The sequence below is a fragment of the Protopterus annectens genome, chromosome 10.part0, assembly GCF_019279795.1.
Source record: "Protopterus annectens isolate FY-2018-M chromosome 10.part0, PAN1.0, whole genome shotgun sequence".
Classification (NCBI taxonomy): Eukaryota; Metazoa; Chordata; order Ceratodontiformes; family Protopteridae; genus Protopterus; species Protopterus annectens.
In genome coordinates this window covers 1658298038-1658322831 of record NC_056744.1, presented here as the reverse complement: position 1 = coordinate 1658322831, position 24794 = coordinate 1658298038, and the positions used below count along the sequence as shown (strand labels likewise).

General features: G+C 38.9%; 1 protein-coding gene across 1 annotated transcript in view; it reads left to right on the top strand.

Annotated features, from left to right (window-relative positions):
* Positions 1–24794, top strand: part of LOC122814383 (E3 ubiquitin-protein ligase TRIM39-like) — a 175290-nt gene that overhangs the window by 111068 nt on the left and 39428 nt on the right. The window contains exon 4 of the mRNA XM_044086967.1: positions 1840–2175. Coding sequence (XP_043942902.1) covers positions 1840–2175 — 336 coding nt within the window. The remainder of the gene's footprint in view (positions 1–1839; positions 2176–24794) is intronic.

The following is a 24794-nucleotide window of genomic DNA, read 5'->3' as shown; positions in this document are numbered from 1 at the left end:
AAACATATAAATTATGCTAATACATTAATGCTATGGACTATCATAGTAAAAAAAAAACTAACATCAAAGCAGTAAAGGTACATAATATTTAAGATAACAATGCAATATTTACAGTAGGCTAACATAGTAGAACGTAGTATTAAGAGAAGAAAAAGTTGTATGAAAGTTAGGGCATATAATAGCTTTAGAAGCTCAACAGAGGTGTATAGGTCAATATATGATTTGCAAAAAGGTATGGAGGAGATGGAAGATTCCTTATACCTGTTCAGAAAAGACATAGGATACATACAAGTAGATACTGGGAGTGGCAGGAGCTGGAATAGGTTTCAGTAATGAACCAAAGGGAGATTAGTATGAAAGGAGTATGTTAAATAGGTGAAGGTTTAATCATCCTGATAGGAGGATGGGGAAGGGAAGGGAAACAGTAAAAAAATATGGTTAGTGTTAGTCAGGGTTAGTACATGGGCATAGCCATTGTGCTTTGAGGAGTAATTTTAGTTGGTGCTTGGCTTGAAAAGTGGTAGTGATGAGAGCAATTGAAGGTTACTGGGGAGCCCATTCCACATCTTTCCGATGGAATTAGAGAAGAGGGAGCCTCCTGCTTTATTATGGGATTTTTGGATGGTTACTTGTAGCTTATTTGCTGAGAGCAGGGTAGTAAGATTTCTATAAGGAGAGATGTCTTCTCTAATGCCACATCTGTCACATGACAGTTTCAAAACTTCAAACACTGATTATATACTGGCTCAGTACATAATTTGTAGACATTTTTTGAGTAGTAACCCTTGCAGGATATTGATTGAATGGCAGCACAATTATGTCAGTATTGTTTGTGCAGATGTTTCACATTGTAGACGTGAGCTTTGGATGTGCCAGCCTCATGTAGTCCTTTCCAAACCTAGTATGTACTATAAGAGACTGCACTCTGGCAGATCTAGGTAGCTTTACATTTCCACCTTGGCTTGGGTCATATCCCAAGCACTGCGATTTTTGCTGGCCTCTCTTCTACCGCAGTTACTGGTCTTGCTAGAGGGAATGGTCTCAAATGGTGTTTTGAATCTGGCATTTTGCTTCTCTTACAATGAAAGGCTTTTGTTGGTCATAAGTTTCCTAAGAGGTGGTTGATTCATTGTAGACATTATTGGCTCTAAAGCAGTTTTATGAGACAACCTTAAATGGTAGCCCATTAAGCACCTGTCTTCTCTTTTCTTCAGGGTACGTTCCTCCCTTTCAGACTTCACATATCTAACTATGTATCCATTAGTCTGCATTGATTCTTGTTATATGCTTTGGAGGGTCATCTTTGTACCTGAGATGTACCCCATTACCTCTCCTCCAGAAATGAGAACATTTTAGATGGTTGCCCCTCACTCTGAGCTTTAGCATACCTTTCGACTGTTCATAATTTCAAAGCAGGTTCAAATTTTCCTCATATTTTTGGTCTGTTCCCCATCAAATTTGCAGTTTTATGACAAATTATTGAGGAGTGAAGTCAGTAAATGACAGCCATTTGAAGTTCAGATTTCAAATCGTTCAGAAAGTGCATGCTAATGTAAATTTTTTTTTAATAAGAGCACTATTTAACATCTGACCCTGATTTTGGGTCTTTGACCCTTCATTATTTCTGGCATTGTCCAGACTTCTTGCAGTAGAAACTTGAGAGGTTTGAGTACAGTCCATCCCCAGATCACTAGTGTTGCAGATGGATGCCTTTTCATTGTAATGGACGGGCTGCCATTTGTTCATTTCATTTGTTTAAGGGAAATACATGAATACAAGTCAAGCTGCAGTGTAGAGCTATTTGTTTTACTTATTTTGCTTTATTCTTATGTTTCCTAGGAAGATGTTTTTAATTTGGAGAAATACATTAAACAACAATTTGCAGAATTGCATCAGTTTCTCCTAGACAAGGAACAACAACTCATCCAGCAGCTGAAGAGTGACGAAGCAAATACTCTAAAATGGATGGAAGGAAATCTCGAGTGTATTAAACAAGAGATCGTTACCTACCTTGTGACAGACTCCGATGGCAACTTGGAAATCAAGATTAAGGAAGAAGAGGAAAGCCTGGCAATAATGAAAGAAAGTGTTAAATCTATTGAAAATGATGCTGTGGCCATTAAGAGCCACAGCAACATGGAGATCAGACATCCGGAACCTGGTGGTTTGCTAACAGTAAGCATCCTTTTTATTTCTACTTTTACTTTTTTTGTTTTAGAAAGTGGAATAATCTGATAGCGGAGATAAAAAAAGCATTATTGATTTGTTTTAATTGTTTCTTGGTTTTGTTGGCCAGTCCGAGTCTGTTCTCAATGGAGGCTTAAAGAGATAAGCTCCAGTATATTAGTACAAAAACACAAAAAAAGTTCCAAAAATAGATGGAATTCAGTGATGCAGTTCTACACTGGATGTTGTTGTTACTCTTTACTGATGCAGTAATGCATAACATTTTTCAATTAATAGTAAATCATCAGTTAGAAAAAACAATTAGCTTTTTTGTTAGGCCTGCAGATTGGAGAGATCTTGCTTGGAAAATGGTACATTTCCCGGTATTGACAGTGGTGTTTGGAGGTGTGCAGACGCTGTATCAGTACTGATTTGCTATAGTGTCATAGACTGTTCAAAGGTGAAATGCACCTAGAACAAGGTTAAGATTACCATGAATAGTGAGCGTATGAGCCTACACTTGACTGCGCTACACTTTGGATGGTGGGGAACAGTTACAGTTAAAATGCCTCAGTGTGTAAGATGCTTCCTTATGAAGGTTATAAAGGAACTTATGTTTTTTGTTATGAAGCAGGAGATTGTTCCATGCCTTAAATTGGTGATGAAGAAATGTAAGTGACCCTGATGGTTCTTACAGTGCTGGGGTGCAGAGAGGTTTCAACTTTCAAGTTCTGAGGAAGCGAGAATATCAGCATTTGTTAGATTTGTGCAGGGTGGATTGGGATACTCTAAGGACTGTGTTAATTTTTTTTTTCCCAAATTCAAACCAGTTATTAGTCACTAGGGATAAGCAGTGGTATATTGTCAAGGGACTGGTTAGATACAAAAGAGGAACTCCATGGTGATCCCCCTTAACTTTACCAAGAGGGAGGAGTCTAGGTTAGTAGATCAATGAACACTGGAATATTGATAACAGTCCTGAGTCTAGATATTGGCGTTAGGAAGTTTTTGATATAATAAGGAAAGACAAATGTGTTATTGAATTTGCATATAGTTGCGTTAATGTGGTGGTCAAATGTGAGTTGAGGTGAAGATGAACACCAAGCAGTTTGAAGTTGGAGACAATTTTCAGTTTGGTATGATTATTATCTTAGTTTGTAGAGCCGTGGCAGTGGGGATTGAGGTTTGGTGACCAAGAGGGAAGAGTTGCTAATCCAGTTTTGAACTTGGGTAAATGCATCATAGAGTGCATTATTATTATTATTATTGTAGCGCTACTGAATGTAAAAAAAGGGATGTTATCTGCATATTGTATCCCTTTAGCTGGATGACAGAATTGGGTATGTAATCTGAATGCATTCAGGGAAGTAGCTTTTGTACCAGTTTAGGGTCCGGTAAATGTAGATATAAGGAGATTATGACTGTACATGTCCAGGGCTTTTGTTAAGTCTGTAACGGCAGCACATGTTAAGCTGTTGTCATGTAAGTTCTACTTTAACTTGACACAAGAAGATAAGAGATGCTGTATTTAATACCATGACCAGGACAAAAGCCGTGCTGACAGTCTGAGAAGTATTGCTGTACTAAGCCGTTTTAGTAATTGATGCCGTGTGCATGTTTTACTAATTTCTGAATGGGCTAATGGATTGCAGTAGGTTGGTACTGATGAAGCTTAGTTGAGGTGCCTCCTTTATGCAGTGGATTTTTTTCCCAGTAACATATTATTATAATGCACATTTCCAAAGGAAAATGAAAAGAACACTGTGTCTAAAACAAGAAGTATAACGCAGATAGACTCGTATGAAGTTAAGTAAGAAAAGTCCCATTAGCAATAAATATAGGTACACTGTCGACTCCATGGTTAACTCAGACAATTAATTAATTTTCCAGTCCTCAGGTATGAAACACTTATCAACTGAAGCTAAACACTTAGCTTCCATGCATCCTAAGGGAATATTTCTAATTTTGTTAAACAAGAATGCAGTATGGGTAAAGTTGATACAGCAGGGGGGTAAATTTTAAATTTCTTTTTGCAGTTGTGGTCGTCTATTTTATATGTATCCTTACAAAAACAAAAAATCTGAGGGCAGTTCTATCAGTGTGCATTAAAGCATAATCCAAGCCTCAAACAGAATATCAGTTGGTAGAGCTTTGAATTATGTATAAAAAACTTGTAACAAACTGATGCATTCTTGATAGATTTATGACTATTACAAATGTTCTTTAATGTTCTTTTTCACTTGGATTTTAAAGCAATCTGTCATTTTATTTTACCAGGATAAGTAGAATTAAAATGCATCTTGTGAGACAATTTGTATGCCCCAGATGTTTCTTTTTAGCTAGAATGTCTTACCTTCCATTACCCTTGTTAGCAGTTGAAAAGACTTCCTGTGTTTTATGAACCAAAGTAAGAATAAGCTCCCCTCTAGGAGTATTACACTCAGAGTTCAGCCAAAATTATTTGGGGAAGGTGTGGAATGATGCATCTAAGTATAGAGAAAAGGTGTTATTGTATGTTTCCATTAAATGTTTACATATAGTTAATAAATGTAAAATTGACTTGATATATGAAAAGTAATATTTAATTAAGGTACTTCCTGAACTTTAAAGTAGTAACCAGATAATCTATGTCTGAAAGTAACATTTATAATATCTTTATAAATTGGTTTAACTAGATAGTGATAGTTCTTTTGTATTTATGAAGGTACAGTTTTTTAGCTTTCAGTATGTAGCATGGATAAAACCTCCTTGAGAGAAGGGGGACTTGGACACTGCCCATGGAATCCTTTGGGTAGCTGCCTCCCCTTAGAAATTCACAAATAAATTTCATTTGATTAGGCCATATATTGAGGAGGTGTTACATTTTGTAGTCGTAATATGATCAAGGGCAACATAATCATTTAAACTATATTAACTCTTTCCAATAATGAACTCGTCTCCTAATTAATATGTTAAGTTTATTTTCATTTTATCAAGGAATGTATTAAAAGAATCTAATAAAATCTGATGGTATGCAGACTAGTGTATTAAACATAAAAACTTAAGTTTGAAATATTGGAATGGCTTTTCTTTTACTACAGGTTGTTTGTAGATAGGCAAGGCACTGTAGTATTTCTGATTTTTCAAAGATAATTTTATATCCAAATATACTGAATGCATTAGAAAAAAGCTGCTCTTTTTAGTTCATAGGTTAGTACTAGGCTATTTTCCCTTATAGGCCATTTTTTTAAAGCCTAGCTAGTTACCCCATGGGGGAGTCAAACACTGTGCCTTGTGTCTGTAAGATAAACACCTTAACCATTATGCCAACCTCCAAAAACAACAGTCCCAAGTGTCAAACCCATAATCCTAAGCACTATAGTCAGAGGAATGTACCACTACACCATCTCAGCTACCTGTCTTACTTCTCCTAATTACTTTATCATCATCATTGATGGATGTCTCTGTTTAACTGTACATGTTTCTGTTTAATAAAGAGTTATTCGCAAATACAATTGTTGCCTAACGTAGGCATACTTAACATCACCTGTCATGATTTTAAACTTTTTTGAGACAGTGTTCTTTATTTTAATATGAGCTTATGTTCACCACAGATATGGATTGCAGTAGTTAAGGAGTAAGTCAAACAGTAATACTCCAAAAACTTAGCAGAAGAAGCTCCTGTATAAGTGATCAAAGACTTTTATATGCATCAGATTTAATTATATCAATATTGCTCTTATTTGATCGCTGTTCTGTATAATGAATAGCATGCAAGTATTTATTAACATCATCTGTTGATCTCACTAGGTCTAACCCAGATTGAAAAAAATATTGTCAATGTATGTTATAGCTGTTAAAGCATTTTAGGTTGATAGTCTTGCAGACCGAGAGGCTAGTATTTACCTATTTCAACGTTAACCAATGACCAGTGGTTAGAATCGAGCTCTGTACATTGTGTCTGTGAGGGACCGTAACCATTAGGTCAAGACTCCCCCCTTTCCTATTAAAGTCTTCACTATTATTTGACAGACAGTCAGTGTTCAGTATCGCTGTAGAATGGGAATATACTGGTTTCATTCCATCTTTATCATTAGTACAGGCCAATATTACCTTATCCAGAGCCATTATTTATAGCATTTGTCTCTGTGCACTAGTTAAATATTGCATTAATTGATACATGTAAGGAACAATTCTGTGTATAAATGCTGAATAGAATTTAGCAATAAAGCTGCCTGGGCCTGTATTAATTCTTCAGTGATTTAAAAATCTTTACTGCCTTGGAGGGGATAGAGAGATTGAGGCCCACAGGTATCCTGTAGCCACTTACACATACCATGACTATCTTGGGACCGTTTCTTATTATGCATTGATTAAAATCTATCACTGTGTTATTGATAGCCTTTGATCATTTTCTAACACACCTTGTGAATTATATCATTTTAAAGTCACCACTCTGGTATAACCTGGCATTGCAAGGCTAATATTTTACCTACATTTATCATATTAGAAGCCCTATTCAAACATTATTCATTCATGCCAGCAAGTATCTCTGCTTTACATCATTGTTACTTCTGTGTTTTCTTCTGCCTGATGGGAATGTATTTTTCATAATTTAATTGCAAACAGTTGTGACAAAAACACCATCTGCTGCTCTAGAAGTTTAATCTTAAGACATTTTCTAATGCTTTAGTATCCTCCATATGACAATATGTGGGCACTTTAAATTTCATACCATTTGTATCTGAAAGAGGTTGCTGCATCAGTGTTATCCACTCAGTAGTTATGTATTGTCACATTTATACTGTGACAAAAAGTCGTCTGATTTTAAACCAATTGGATAACATTTTTTTATTTTAGTCTTGCTTCCAACTGAAATAACTGTCAAATGATTACACAAAATACATTATCCTTACATTTGCACTAATTAAATAAATTGTCATAAGAAAAATAAGCTCAGGAATGTAATGTAATTTGGTGACTTGTTTGCATATTTCTTTAAGGGAAATCACACTCTGTGCCCATCTGTTGAACCGTCTTGCATTAAAAAAAATTTTGCAGAAACCTCACATTTTTCATGATATGCATATCTGCTAGGTTTAGATGGCCTTTCAAAATTCGTATCTAATCCAGCATTCCAGACACAACCCAGTAAGACTGAAAATATTCAGCAACTCTATCTAAAAACTTTTGTTGTCTTGAAACAGGCCAGTTATAATATTAAAGTCATCATTGTAGATTGGTAATATTAATACTCATCGTTTTAATCTATAATAAACATCTTTAATAGTAACAAGTTTTTTTTAAATCAGCTGGATTATCAATAGTGATTATCAGTACCAAAATTATTATATAACATAGAGCAGAAGCATTTAGCAACACCTCGATTTATTCCATCGTTTAACTCATTACAGCTGAGTGCACCTCCAGGTAATTCTGTATTTACCTCCTACTGAATGCTGTAGGCATCGAATATTGTTTGTTCATGTTTGCATTAACAATTCCAAAACCATGCTACATACAAGGTGTCAGAAGATTTCATCTTAAAGCATACATGATGGCAAACACAACTGTATTGATATTTGACCTCTGTCTAATGTAGCTAAAGACATATTGAAAATTATTTATATATGGTGCAGCGGTAATGTTGTCGCCTCACAGCAAAAGGTTCTCCTGTTCGATTCTTGGCTGGAGTGCCTTCTGTGTGGAGTCTGCATGTCCTCCCCGTGGTCGAGTAGCGTTCGAAAGACATGCGTGAATGGGCGTGCCTTCGTTGAAGGTTGGGTGTCGAGCTGGCACCTCGGCACCATAAAAATCTACTGCCAATCATTAGCGGACCGGAGTTCCGCTGTGGCGACCCCTAACCGGGAACAGCCAAAAGAAATTGTTTCTTTGTATTGTAATTTTCATATTTTTCTAAATATTTCAATATTCAGGTAACACAAACCAAACTGCATAGCCTCCTATGAAAGCTCACAGCTATTTGAAGAAATCCTGCTGGCAGTATGTGTCTTGTTTGAATGTTTACTGAGGTATCATAAGCTGTTTATACAGAATTAGAAAATTAATCATCACTGCCATTATTTGGGCTTATAAAATCTAGTTTAAAGCATTGAACTGAATGAATGCCACTAATGTTGAGATTAAGTTATCCTGCATAGTTTGCCATTTACAGTTTTCTAGTTACTCTTATTGTTCCGGAGGTATGAATGTTTGTTTGAACCATAAGGTGATGACTTCACTTAATATAAAGGCTCAAGCCACAGGCACTGGGACTTAACAGTACACATGTGAAAGTGCTGTAGTAGATGGAGTGAAAGTGCTGTAGTAGATGGAGTGAGTTAAGTCACCCAGCAGCATCCTATGATATTAGGAAGCAGTGTTTACGAATGAGTTTTTCTTTTTAAATAAAATTAATATGTAAGCAAGCTGAAGTAACTAAAAAAGGGGAGAGCTTCCACGCTTGGTGCTGAGATGGAGAAAATAGTCCTTGTGTGACTTTATTTTCCCAGAATTTCTGATGGGCTTTGAGCTACTTTGGGTAATTCAACAGTGTTCTTGCCTTTTTGCTTGTGACATTTTTGTCTACCAGAACTGAAAAATCCCCTCTTTAGCCCGTAGACTTGGAAATAAGATCGTTTCCCCTTTTATTCTATGATTGACATCTGTTATAGCAGAAAAGCCTGTAATCCAGGCTGGGGTTATGCAGAGATTGTGAGGCTTGTCACCCATGTATAGTGTCAGATGGTCAGAATAACAATGTTTTCAGAAATCTGCACTGATGTGATGTGTAGTGGAGTGAAGTGCTCCTCCACCATCTGCGGCTGAGACTAATTGTCAGAGAATCTCTTATTTATTATGTCTGGAGGGTGGCCCCATTTGGAGTTGGAGCATCAGTGAAATGATTGTGATGGTGACAGTGATTCCCCTTTGACTCTGTCCAAGTCTGTGTTTCACTCTTCTGTTGACATTATAAGCCATTGTAATAAACAGTTTTCATTTTGGGATAGACCACAAGCTCCAGCAAGATACTTGAGCTAGTGGATGCAGTGAAAGTAGCAGGGATTCACACTGACTGGATTGCTTATTATATGCAGATTGTGATCCATAACGAAACACCAAAGGAAGAAAATCTCAAAAAACTCCAACACGTAGCAGAAAGTAAACTCCAACCACAGAGATGGAAAGCCACAACACTTTATTCACATGTCCTGGTACCTCGGCAATTCGCCTTCAGTGGAACAATACAAACTCATTATTCTATCAACCAATTATAAAATAATTGATAGAAACTTTTTTTCCCTCCTTTTTACTTAATTACTTTACAAAACATTTTAATACCATTTTCCATAGAAATACCCATAAATATACTATTTAGGTACTAATTTATCAATAATCCACTTTATCCAACATTTAAATTATACAATATTAATAAATAAATAAGTAAATAAATAAATATAGATAAATAAATAAATAGTAAAGACTACGCCAGACATTTGATGTTATACATGAAATAGCATTGAATAATATTAAATATTTTAAATGCGAAATGTCAAATGCAAAATATCAAATGCAAAACTTTCTCATAAAGCAAAACAATTCATAAAACATCATATGATGTTTCATAAAGATAAACCTACATCTAAATTCAAGTCCCCCGGATGTAACGTGTGATAATTGAGAATCAACTTATGTTCTAACTTGTTAAGTTCTGTCTTAAAATTTCCACCATCAAAATGTGGTCTGGCTAAAACACTGAAAATGAATCCTTCAGTGTTGCCATTATGAACCTTAACAAAATGGAAAGCCACAGGAGATGGGTTTCATTTGATGTATTGTTCCACTGAAGGCGAATTGCCGAGGTACCAGGACATGTGAATAAAGTGTTGTGGCTTTCCATCTCTGTGGTTGGCGTTTACTTTCTGCTACGTGTTGGAGTATATGCAGATTGTGGCATGAACAGCAAGACTGTAACCAAATGAAGCCAGTTGTAGGAGGAGTTGTGGAAGATAAGAGGGAAGTGAAAGGTCAATAAATTTTGTTGCAACATAGGAATAAAACGTATACTGAGCACTGTGAGTGATTAGTCCATATGGTGTGTTTGCACTAATTTCAGGATTTGCTGAACTTCACGTTCCTTACTGGTGGTTCAGTAGAATGAATTCTGCTTTTAAGTAAGGCACCATTTACAAATACTATTTACAAACTATACATGGTTATTAGGGTCTATATTAGAACATGAAAGTTTCAGAACTTCAAATGTTCTAATATCGACCCCTATTCAGTGAACGCTGAAAACATTGAACATACAGAACAGCAAATTTTTTTCATAGGGAAAAAATTTGCTGTTAAAACACATACACACAACACAAGCACACCAAACAAACAGCAATCCTCACACATACACCTAAAATCTTACATCAGACCCTACACTAAACTGTACATACACCACTATCTACCCACTTACCTTAACCCAAACCCTAACCCTAAGGTCCGTCACTATCGCACACACGCACCACCCGCGCCCTAACCCTAACTCACCTACCCTGCCCTAACCCTCATGTCCACACATTCGCACACTTACCTGACCCGCACCCTAACCCTAACTCACCCTAACCCTCACGTCCACACAATCGCACACTTACCTGAACCCGACCCGTAACTTTCCACCACAGTGCTGAAAATAGCGAAACGACAAGAACGGACAACCAAATTCTTTCTGTAGTAAAGAATTCGGTTTTCTGTTACTTTGCTATTTTCAGCTTTCGATGAATAGGGGTCAATATTAGAACATCGCTAACCACTGCACCACTGTGGCCGCCAAATTACTAAAGACCTTAAACTAAAGATTTTCTAATTTGCATGTCTAACTGATCTAATCATCATACCATTTGGCAAAAAAAACCACGACCCTACTCATTACCACATCAACGACAATCCCCTAAGCACACAACCTGTGGTGAGAGACCTGGGCACTCTGGTTGATAACCTCACATTAGACCAACATGTAGCAGCAGTGGTCAGAAAAGCCTTTTACTTGGTTCATCTCATAAGTAAAGGGATTGCATCCAGAAAAAGAGGAGGTTATTACCTCTCTGTACTCCTCCCTCATTCGACCAATAATTGCATATAATGCTCTGTTTGGTATGTACCTCTCCAAACATCTGCACCAACTGGAAAGGCCACTGAAATACCTCACAAAGAGAATCCATGGCTTCCACCAATTGTCCTATGCAGACAGGCTCAAATCACCATCACACTACTTGGTATCGTACAGATTGCTCAGGGGTGATCTGTGTCTCTCCTAGAAGGCAGTGTTGGACCCTGCCCTACTAGAGATGGTCCATGTCTGCAAGTCTATCTCCTCACGCACTACATGCTCAAAAGGTCTGAATCTAATGTGCGACATCAACAAAATCTGCTGGAGAGACAGGTTTGTCTCCCAGAGGATGCCCCGTCTATAGAATAGACTTCCCATACATGCCAAACAGAGCACCTCGCTAGCCCAGTTAAAGCACAACCTTGATGAGTGGATGGGAAACCACAAATTGTGTCCCAGGGGTTCCACCTGTGTCTCTCATTGACAGGGATGACAGGTGCTGACTGAGGTTTCTTTTGGGGTATAAACCCTTGGATACGCTTGTAAGGGCCCCAGGGCCATTAGCTTAGTAACTTCCTATGATCCTATAAGTCAATGTTTTCAGTTTATTGCTACTAAATTTTTTCATTTATTTATCATTACCATCTTTATAGAATTGTTTTGCTCTATGCACTGAAGGAATGCTTATGCGTGTGTGTGGTGAGAGAGAGAGAGAGAGAGAAAGTGGGTTGAGCAAGCTGTAGTACCTACACAAATAGGTATGTGGTGCAACAAAAATTGCTATATGTGATGTGTTATAATAGGATGTTTGATGAGGTTGGAATATGCTTAGTAAGTCTGTATGAAAATGACCATAGAAAATTGACTTTCTGATGAGATTGTTTGAATATGTTATGTTGGAATAAGGCTGGAATAAAGAAAAGTGTGAACAACAAAAACTTCAGAGAGTGTATTAAACAGTTTTTAATTCTACACATTCAAGAAACCTGGATTTTGTTATAAAAGAAGTTTTTAATGGGTATGAAGTGTATGAAATGAAGGCAACAGAAAACGTATGGTAGAATCAAGGGCAGCTTTATGACTTGTTAAAACGCTAAAGGAGTTGAATCAAAACGTAATACAAATCAGGTTTTGTATAGTGATAGTACACAATGAGGAAGCTTTACTTGGTTAATATATATCTCCCTTATAAGAAAACTGTAACCGATGCTATATGAGAAAAAGAAAATATTTCAGTAAGTCTTCAAAGAGAAATTCAGTATGTGGAAGTGGAAATTGTAATTTAAGAACAGGCAGATGTAGTGTATTTATGGATTATTTAGAAAAGAAAGAAAGGCAACATTTGCAAGATATGTTTGCAAATCTCGAATGGGGAGAAGTTATCCAAACTTGCATGAAATTTAATTTTCAAATTGAGCTTGATGGAGACATAAAGGAAAATGAGAATACAGGTTTATCCTGGTTTTTTTTATTCTAAATGTGTAATAGACTATATCATAACAGGTTTGAAATTAATTAGATTACATGTGAAACGTAGAACTGAAAGTGGTCATTTGCCTATTTATGTGGATGTCAGTATTATGGCAAATTAACAGTTAAAATGAAGAGGAAATTACCAGAAACCGCGGGTAATGATGACATAATTTCATGAAAATAGTTTGATTAAAGAAAGTAAAGAAAAGAATTTAAGGAGTTTAATGAGAAACTGGATGAAATTTTGAGAGGTTAAAATTTCTGTATTATTTTAGGCAAGTAAAGAAGGAACCATAATGTGGTTAAAAGAAAAAATAACAAATTTGAGTTATTTTCAATGGCTGCAAGGGAAATGGTGCAAAGCATAGTAGATGCTAATGTCTGTTAGAATGAGTAAAAAAAGGCTTGTTAAAATGTGAAGAAATATGGTGTAACTATATATTCCAAATTAAGGGAAAGAAAAGAGAGGGGGAAATGTACTATAGATTACAAATAAAGGGAAAGAAAAGAGAGGGGGAAATGTACTATATATTACAAATAAAGGGAAAGAAAAGAGGGGGGAAATGTACTATATATTCCAAATAAAGGGAAAGAAAAGAGAGGGGGAAATGTGCTATATATTACAGATATAGGGAAAGAAAGGAGAGGGAAATGTACTATATATTACAAATAAAGGGAAAGAAAAGAGAGGGGGAAATGTACTATATATTACAAATAAAGGGAAAGAAAGGAGGGGGGAAATGTACTATATATTACAAATAAAGGGAAAGAAAGGAGAGGGGAAATGTACTATATATTACAAATAAAGGGAAAGAAAAGAGAGGGGGAAATGTACTATATATTACAAATAAACGGAAAGAAAAGAGGGGGAAATGTACTATATATTACAAATAAACGGAAAGAAAAGAGGGGGAAATGTACTATATATTACAAATAAAGGGAAAGAAAAGAGAGGGGGAATGTACTATATATTACAAATAAAGGGAAAGAAAAGAGAGGGGGAAATGTACTATATATTACAAATAAAGGGAAAGAAAAGAGAGGGGGAAATGTACTATATATTACAAATAAAGGGAAAGAAAAGAGAGGGGAAATGTACTATATATTACAGATAAAGGGAAAGAAAAGAGAGGGGGAAATGTACTATATATTACAAATAAAGGGAAAGAAAAGAGAGGGGGAAATGTACTATATATTACAAATAAAGGGAAAGAAAAGAGAGGGGGAAATCTACTATATATTACAAACAATGGAAACCTAGAACTGGTTAGTAAATTCAGTAATAAAGAGTTTGGAGAAAGTACATTAATGCTGAAAGATGAAGTCCAAAGGCAGGACCAGATTAATAATTTGCAATCAACAGCAAACTGGACATTGTGATTCAAGAATATTTTGAGATGGATATAAAACTAGGTCTCACTTCATGGAAATAAAGCATAATTGTTCCCAGCCATAGAAAAGGGATTAAATCAAATCTGAATAAATACCACTTCATAATATCACAGAACTCTTTACTTAAAGTTTTTTTCTATTATTATTATTATTCAAAACCTAAAATAAGAAATTAATAAAACAGACTTTCTTAAATGTCAACTTGCATATGTTTCTCAAAAAAAAAAAAAAACAGTAGCTCATTGTTATGCATAAAATCACAGCTTGATTTTTGGACCTAGAAATTGCTTTTGATAAAGTAAATAGAAATGTATTAATGGGAAAATGAAAAAAGAAAAAAACTATCACTGGTAAGACAGTTGTATGAAAGAAATACTTCGTAAGAAACAATAAAACAAGACAACTTTCTAAATGACTAGAGATGAAAACTGGCATAAGGTAAGGATGTCTGCTGGCACTACATTGTTATATCTTGATGCTGGTTTGGAGTGATGTTAGAATGAAAAGGTAGATATTCTAAAGATTAATGGATACATGCCCAATAATCTGTTACAATTTCATAGGTAGGTACTAGGCTATCGGCCCAAGGGCACGTAAGCCTAGCCAACAAGGTTCCCTGGCTTACGCCACCCAAGAAAGCTATTTTCCTGTGCCACTGTCGAGCAGGGACACAGAAGTGATCCCCGGGGTGTATTTCCTATTTCCCATCCACTCATCAAAATTTTTCTTGAAGAGTGCTAATGAAGAACTTTGCTTGACATAGATGGGTAGCCTGTTCCAGAGTATGGGAAGTCTCTGGGACAGGAATCTATCCCTCCAGCATGTCCTGTTTATTGTGGTGACAAGGTTTAGGTCCCTAGAGCGTGTAGCTCAGAAGGATTGGGATTTCTTTAGGTATAACATGTCCAACAGCTCTGGGCTTGACATGGCTTTATATGTTAGGCAAGAGATCACCTTGGAGTAGGCGATATGCTACGGAGTAAAGCTGGAGTTTTTTAAGACGGTCAGTGTAGGGCATTTGTTTGAGGCCAGTAATCATCTTTGTGAGGTACTTCTGTGGCCTTTCCAGCTGCTGCAGATGTCTTGTGAGGTACATTCCAAAAGGGGTGTTGTACTCTACAATGGGTCTAATGAGTGTCGAGTAGAGGGGAACAATGACCTCTTTTTTTCCTGGATGAGAACCTTTTTATGATGAGGTGTGCCACGTAGAAGGATTTCCTGACTACTGTGGTGATGTGACTATCAAAGGAGAGGCTAACGTTTTTACCTTAGCCCATACAATAAGAAAACTAGGGAGTCAATTTGATAGTTTGGAGAAAAATCTAAAGGTGATTAATTTAACAGTAAATACATAAAAACTTTTCTAAGAAGGTCACCAAAGCAATGGATGAGGGCAAAATAGTTCACACTACCAACCTTCACCTGGCCAAAGCATTTGACACAGTACCCCACTTGGGCATTGTCGACAAACTCAAGAGGTTAGGTAAAAACCCGTTTATCACCTGGTGAATAGCCAACTGCCTTACAGATAGGACCCTTGAAGTTACAATTGAGGAGTCCACCTCTACAAAGAGGTCAGTCAAAAGTGGAGTCCCTTGTGGATCTCTCCTTGGACCACTCCTTTTTGGCAGCTCCTTCTCTAAAGTCAAGTCCAATGTCAATAGTCTCTGGTTGACTACATTTGCAGATGATTGCAAGTTGGGAGCTGACACTGAATCCCACACCGACAGAAATGTTCTCCAAGAAGTGCTGACACATACAACCAACTATTGTCAGAGCCATGGAATAAAACTGAATGACAAGAAATACATAAAGTGTCCATCAGGAAAGCATCCTCCCCTGGTAACTATCATATTGACAACACACCCTTTAGTTGACCCAGTAATTATGGACACACACAGAGAGTAATCTAGCCTTTGATTGTCACATGTGTACAGTAGTGAGGAGATCATTCTGTGTTGTGCAACTTATAAACAAAGGTATGGCATCTAGGTTCAAGGAACTCCTTGTTCCACTGCCTTCTGCATTCACCTGACCTATCACTAAGTACAGTGTCTCCTTTGGTGTGTACCTAACCAGGCATGTCCAACAATTGGAATGACCACAGAAGTTCCTCACTAAAAGAATACATGGCATAAGTAACATGCCCTATGCAGAATGCCTCAAGGCCCTGTCCATATAATCTGTCTTCTACAGGCTTTTAAGTGGAGGTCTATGCCTGGCATATGGGGCATTGCCAAACCCCATGCTGATGGACTTCCTGCATGTCCACAAAACAAACAGCACCAGAATTACCCGTTCTAAAGACTTAAATCTTGCCTGTGATATAAATAAGACCTGATGGAGAGACAGGTATGTATCCCAGAGACTACCCTGTCTTTGGAACAGGCTCCCCATCCATGTGAAGCAGAGTTCCTCCCTAACCCAATTCAAGAGCAACTTGCACAATTTAGATGGGGAACTGGAAATTCATCCCTGGTTTGGCACCTCTGTCTCTAATGGACACAAGCAACCTGCAAATGGTTCATCTCCCTGGCCCCTGCTTACACTTATCAAGGGTATCAGAACTTTTTAGAGATTTAGAATGCATGGCTAGGCTTAAAACGTGCCTTCTGGTTGTTAGTCTAGTAAACACCTGTGACCCTGTTGTTGTTCCGCACCATCAGACAGACATGTATATTCCCCAGAAAGAACATCTAGGTATGGCCAGTAAGTGTGACAAAGGTGGTACACTTCAGTTACACATCACTGGAAGATGTGTAGGGAGGTACATGTGGGATGCATTGTACAGTTATTAGTGTGATGAAGTCTGGGAACCATGAAGTTATTATGGCTTCTGGTGTGCATGTCCTTCATGTACCCAGTATTTTGTTACATTCATGGGAATAGTCAGCACTGTGACCTCAGGCTGGTGGATTTACCACTCACATTATTTACATTCTACTCCAAGACCTAGGTCACATACCTATAGGTGTGATTATAGGGTCTGATGGCCACATTATACTTTGGTGGCATGTCTGTTTACTGATTCAACAAATTCCGTCATGTGTCTTTTAAATGCAGGTGTTTTTATGGCTCTGGTAGCAATCTCTGGTATCTGTTGATACTGACTGAATTATGCTAATATCATAGTTGGAATCCATGATTGCCAAAAAGATATGGTCCTTCAGGCAGCTGTTTAGGCACATCATATTTTTGTCATCTGTGATGTCCATCACTGAACTAATTGGCAGGAAAAGGCCTAGCAGACACCTTTGACTACGGCATAACAGAAACAAAAATATATGCAAAAATAAAGTAAAACAACTCTGAGCAGGATCAAGCTGAAAATGAATCTTATTTCATCTGGTACCTCGGCTTTTCACCTTCAACGGATGCAATACAAATGGTGCAGCCATAATTTAAGGCATTTCAAAACCCTTAATCAATTAACCAAGTGCAATTAAACATAGCCCTTCACTTAAAGTGACATATCCTATTAAAATGCAAAAAGATAATTCATTATTATTTAAATAACAATTTTTAAATTAATTAATACATTTGATGTATGGACCTGATCACTGGACTTGAGATGTCACGTCACACATTTGAACATAGTGAGATGCCATGTACATCATACACTGGTCAACCCATTTGGTGATATAGCTGTTTATGGCTACATATGACAATGTTGATTGAATACCCCAGTGTAGATTTTTGTCAAATGACTTGACCTGTTCATGTTCCACATGACAATACTGTTGTCATCATGCATGCCCTCTATGACCTCTTCTATCAGATGTAACAGACTTCATGTAGCAGTAACACTTCGCACAGGTGTGTTGCACACATCTGGAATATTACTAGTGCACATGCAGAGGAAGTCCATGATGACATGTTGGTCTACCTCAGAGTCAAGGAGAGTCAGGATGTCTCTATACATGCATGCATCATGTGTTGTCCCCCAGCTCAGGTGGATGCATGTTGATGTACAGCCTTGTATGGGAGCATATGTCATGTGGAAGATGTGTTGAACTGTGTATTCAACTGTACCAGGAAGGTGTATGTGCTGGGTCACTCTGTAGGTGATCTGTGATGTCACAGCACATTGATTCCATCTGATAGGCCTGGATGAAAGTAGGGCAGTGCATACTGTCTATTATGATCTGGCCTAGGGTTGTGACACAATCCCACACACAGGTGTCCTTGAGAAAAAAAAATAAGCTGGGGATTAAACCTTGCGCAGTTTGATGGGTAAACAATTGGCTCACTGAGGAAACGCATCATGTGGAAGTTGGTGAATCAAACTGTATCACTAGAGCTGTCACCAGTGGCAAACCCCAGGAATCTGTGCTTGGCCCTTCATTGTTAGAATTGTATTTCTTGACAGTTCAGGCCAAAGTGTATGCCCCTTGTGTTACCAGGTTTGTTGATTCTTGTGTATTTTGTTCATTCATTACGTCCACCAATGATGATAACATATTATAGGAGGAGCTAACATACACAACTGAGTGGTGACAAAGACACATGCTCTAGAAATAAATGCAGAAAGGTGTGTTTGTAATGTCCATCTGAAAAGTGGAGTCCCATGTTAATCACAACATTGACAATAGTCCTGCTGAGCTGTCCACACTGCTATTGAAAGCCTATGTTGTGTAGATCCTAAGTCACACCATCATATTGATAGCTTAGGCTTGTATGACAGCACTGCAGTCAAACCTCATTACAGCACTAATAGAGCATAATGCTATTTTTTACACACCATGCCATGATGTATGTGGATAGATTGAAAGCCATGTCACTGTAAACTTTATTGTATAGGATGAAATGACTTCTGCCTGACCCTGCCCTGGTGGTAGTACTGCATATCCGAAATGTGATATAGCTTGTATCAACAATGCCTGTTGAGAAGATAAGTGTCCCATATGCTGGTGTAAAATCCTCTCTGTAATGTCAAGCAACAGCTCACACACACACACACACACACACACACACACACACACACACACACACACACACACAGTTGACTGCAGTGAGAACAGAACCCCTACCTGTCTAAGTACACAGACTACAGAGCACAGTACATTATGCAAATGCCATAGCACAAGTCTGTTTTATACAAGAGTGCAGGTGAACCTAAAGTAGATGACATCAGCAGGCCATGTGGTTGACAACAGGTTGTGAGACCTGCATATGCACCTAGCTTCATAGGTTCATATGAGACTACTAGCCTAATATCACTAGGGTTTGTAGAAACCTAGCTGTGTAAAAACACAAGTACCATTATTGAGCATATTTGGATGGTTGTTTGAAGTAGAGCACATTTGTGAGCAGCATCAACTGGCCCTGCCTGAGGGACATAGGTGCCAACCCAGAGGTGACTTTACAATCACCCACCTAGTAGTCAAGGTTGCACTTGACCAGGGTCATTGAAGAGCACTGCTTCACATGCAGTGGGAGCCTATTAGAGAGGAGTGTGAATAGTAGTGGGATATATCTGTCTCTCCAGCATGCTCTGTTTATGTCCCTGGCTAGGTTGAGAAACCTGGGACAAATTGTAGTTGTCTCATTTGAATTGCAGTTGTCCATTTACAGAAGGCAGAGCCTGAGACTGCTCTGGAGGGCTGCCATAGGTCACCTCTCAGCAGCCTGCATGTAGGTAAAATTATATCAGTCTTTCCATGTATGTCATGTTTGGAGGCCTGGAATTCTCCCAGGCACAACTCTGTGTTTTCTGCATTTGCTCTATGTGTCTGATGAGGTTCAGACAGATGTGTACATTGTACTCCATTATTGGTGTGATAAGGATAGCCTACAGCAGAGGTATGACTACCCTTGTCTAGGATATGATGTCCATATGTACGATATGCACAATGCAGATTGTGTGTCACCACTATGGGCACGTAGTGTTGAAAGTGTAGATTGCTATTAACATGTGTTCCCAAGTGTCGCAACACTGTGTTTGAGCTTAGGGAAACCTTACAAACTGTGGTCCCTGTCTAATTGTATGTCATATATGTAAAGTACATCAATGTGTTGGCACCCCGTAAGCACTACAACCCTAGGGTCTCAGTACTTTTTCCATACATGTATTAACCACACTACAAAATGTAATGTCAAATGTTGTATGCTATGCAATGCACATCAATCTGTTAATCTGCAGAACTACAACTACTGACCCATACACCTAAAAAGCTTGATCTACGCAGCTACCACAGGAATCATCATGGACCATATCCACAGGGACAGAGGTGACCTTTAACACACTTGATCTTACCCATTTTGGGTTTAGCAAGGGTAGATCTTGCTTATTGACCTTTGTGAGACTTCTTTGATACTGGCCTCGAAGACCTGGATGACATAGCAGGACATACCGCCTTTGTTCAGTTATCCAAGGCATTTGACAATACCCCCCGCTCATGTCTCATAGTGAAAATGTCCCATCTGGGAATTAAGCCATACAGTACTAGCTGAATAGGCAACTGGCTCACCAACAGAACACAAACTGTCATAGTTGGGACTGCACCTCCATGACTAGCCCACTCACCAGTGGAATAGCACAGGGATCTGTGCTTGGCCATCAACTGTCTGGAAACTACTAAAGCACAGCCAATGGTAGGTGGCCTGTGGTTTACCACATTTGCAGATGACTGTTAATTAGACACACTGGTATAGATTCCTTCAAATATGATAATATATTACAGAAGGGAGGAGGGGCTGACCGAGACAAATGATTGGTGGCAAACTCATACACTGAATCTTACAACAAACAATGCCTCATTGTCCCCTTTGGCAATTAAGTGCATCATCTAAATATGATATATATAGCACCCCTCTCAGCTGAAACACAGTGTTAAACTTGTGCACACATGTTCATAACAATCTTCACTTTCATCACTGTGTGTCCATAGTGGTGAGAAACGCATTCTACATTGTGCACATTGTACATATGGACATCACATGCAAGACCAGGGAGGTCATAGCTCTGTTGTGTTCCACCCTTATCAGCCCACTAATTGAGTACAAGGCTCCCTTCTGTCTGTACCTCAACAGTAAACTGCAGGCCTACCAGCATCTTGTCTTACACCTGTCTTGCTGATGTCATGTAATAGACGTTCAGCTGCAGTCTTGCAAAAGTTAGACTTGTGCCATGGCACTTGCATCAAGTACTGTATTCTGTAGACTGTGTACTTGGGTACGTGGGGGGTATTCTCACTGCAGTGAAGTGTGTGTGTGTGTGTGTGTGTGTGTGTGTGTGTGTGTGTGTGTGTGTGTGTGTGTGTGTGTGTGTGTGTGTATGCTCTTGCAACACAGCATGTGGAACACTGTTATTACCATATTCTCAACAGACACTGTCATTACCATATTCTCAACAGACACTGCTGATGTCCTCAGCAATATCAGATGTTTGGATATGCAATTGTCCCACCAGGGCATGATCAGATATTGGCCTAGAGGGGAGGCAGACCTCACCTTATCCTATAAAAGACAGATTACAGTGACATGGCTTGTAATCTATCCACATGCATCATGGAATGGTTTGTAGGCCTTGTGTTATCTTGCTGAGAAGGTCCTGTGGTCTCTCCAGCTGCTGCATGTGTCTGTTGAGGTAAATGCCAAAGAGAGAATTATACTGTGTTACGTTCAGATGAGGTTTGACTACATTGCTGTCATGCAATCCTAAGATCTTAATATGATGGCATACTTTATGATGTGTGTGATGAGCCCTCTCTACCCTGGGGGAGTAACTAAGGAGTCTCAGTCCTCACCATTGTCTCAGGTAAGGGAGTGTCACTAAAAACAGGGATAGAAATATGCAATTTCCCCTAAGCGTACACCAGGAATAGGCTCCACACCTGGGACTGGATTATATGATTCACTCATTGTCCCCAAATGAGTCTCACACTAACCATTGCAGAGCACTGTGTCCCAGTTCCAGGTGTCTGATACACTCACTCTTAAATGTCTGATATTCACACATATACACACTCTTGGGAAAGACTGGCACAAATTTACCTGCTGTGTGCCTTTTCCCAAATTACAAGGTAACTGCTGCCACCAGTCAAATATCACAGTACTCTTCAAATGGGGTGTTCAGTTGTATTGGGTGAAATAGATATAGATACAAATGGTAACATGTAACCCAAGCAGTAAGGCTTTTTGGAGTGGCTGTGGTATTATCACAATAACCATAAACACTCTCAAGTTATTAAAAATATTCACTAAATAATTGGCCACAGTGCGAGGTAGTAAAACATTTAATAATAAATAAAAGGATGTAAAACATGTAAAAACTGAATAACTGATTCCAGAAAACAACAGAGTTTCACACACATGAAAGGAAGTTTAGACTGACACAAAAGGTTGATGAGTGTCTGTCAGTGAGTAAGGAGAAGGCATACATTGGAATATAACAATAAATGGCCAGTGAGACAAAATGAGTCACTGTTGTGTGTGTGTGTGTGTGTGTGTGTGTGTGTGTGTGTGTGTGTGTGTGTGTGTGTGTGTGTGTGTGTGTGTGTGTGTGTGTGTGTGTTCCTGTGGGGTTCTTCATGTGAAATTGGTACATGAATGTCTGCATGAATACAGCCAAGTTCTGTGCTAGCTCTGTGTCTTGGTCTCTTAGACCAGTGAGAGCCATGCATGGTAGAGGTGGCAGTTCATCATCATCATCATCATCCCTGACCACAAGAACTGGCTCTGCTAGGAATTGCACTGGCACCTCCACACCCAAGGTCAGATGCAGTGCTCCTATCTGAATATGACTGATGTCTACTGGATGAGCTCCCTTCATGGAGACACCCAGAACCACGACCTCATGACCTGCCACATTTGGTTGTGGACAGCACACTCACTAATGTAGAAAATACTGCCACTATGGGAACATGATCGGGCAGAGCCATGTTGACTAAGAGCAGATGGTGTGGCTGACCTATGCCCATGAGGATGCCATTCCCCTCCCAGCAGACATTCTAGCACAGCCACTAATCATTCCATGGCAGACAACCCTCAGTCCATCACAGATACTCCTTGTTCCAATGTATCATTCATCTAATCCACTGAATCAGCAAGATGGTGGAGGCAGTCACACATGTCAGACTGTGCCACATACACAATGCTGAGCATTTGTCTGGACCACCTATGGGAACTTGCCTGTGCCTCCATGATGGCCCTAAACATACATTGAGTGACACCTGCACCAGAGGGAGGAGGGACAGCAGGACCTCTACAAGCACCCCATCCGTCCTCCTGTATGGTACCTCACCCCCACTTTGGCTATGACCAGACTCAACAGGCACTGAAGCCACAGTAGCAACACTTCCCTGATCAGTATCCTCACCCTCCACCTGTCCAACATCTGTGGGCTCACTGGAGTGGGAAATGCAGGGGATGGTTGTATATCAACCTCAGTATCAGATTTAACCTCTGCACCCCCCGACTTTGCCTCACTTTGGCCACCATCAGAGCCTGTTGACACACTGACATAAGGTGGCATAGGGCCCACACTCCCACTTTCAAGATCATCTGTGATAAAAAGCAAAAAACACAGGAATAAATTAGCGCCTGTACTATTATAGTGCAATATATGCTAACAAACTAACAGTGCTGCCACTATTACAGACAGTACAGCAATACACACCACGGGCCTGAGATCAACATCACGTGCTACAGTATTTCTTTAAATTGCTCAGCAGTACAGACATAAAAATGTTTGCCTTACCATCTACAGATGAGATACTCCTCTGTAGTCCAGATGGTCCTGGAAGAACTTAAGCAAGAGATAACGGCAACATAATCACAATTAACAGTAACACAGGGGGTAATATTTCTTTAAATTGCTCAGCAGTACAGACATAAAAATGTTTTCCTTACCATCTACAGATGAGATAGATACTCCTCTGTAGTCCAGATGGTCCTGGAAGAACTTAAGCAAGAGATAACTGCAACATAATCACAATTAACAGTAACACAGGGGGTAATACATTTACCCCTTTATATGTGCATTACGTTTAATGTCAACAAGAACATGGCTGACAACTCCATCCTAAGCGTATAGCTGTAACAGTCTTCATTCCCCCCTAAAAAGACATGCGCACAGAATTAACTTATTAATTTCAGTTGTTTTACTATACAACAGTATTCGCTGTTCAGGTAACATAGCCTACCTGAAAGCTCTTCCTGGGACGTGGTTGCTGTCTCGGAAGGTGTTGCTCCCACATCCAGTACATGCAGTCCTTCACTCTCCTGGGAGCTGTCTGGATCTCTGATATTGGGAAGGAACTGTTCATTGGGGGTTCCCTAGCAGGCCCTACCCCGGTAGCCATTTGGTCATGGCCCACTGCAGCTGCTTGCCTGCATGCAGTAGTAATAATGTCAGTGGCCCTGTGGTCACCTGTTTGTATGTTCTGTCATGGCTGCCCACGGCATTCACATTTTGGACAATTTGCTGCCATATTTGCATCCAGTGTGCCATAACTTCCTGTCCCCTTTCAGGAGAAAAGCACCATGTTGATGAAACCCATCCATGTTTACTTGATTTTCCCCATCGGTGAAGGGGGGGGGTCTACTTTGATTGACACACCGGAGTAGCATACTTGTAGATGACTTAAAAGACAACAAACGTGTAATACGCATAAGTATGACATATCTAGAAAATAACTGTTTCCAAGTAAAACAGAAAATATTACCAGTCAGTATTACCCAC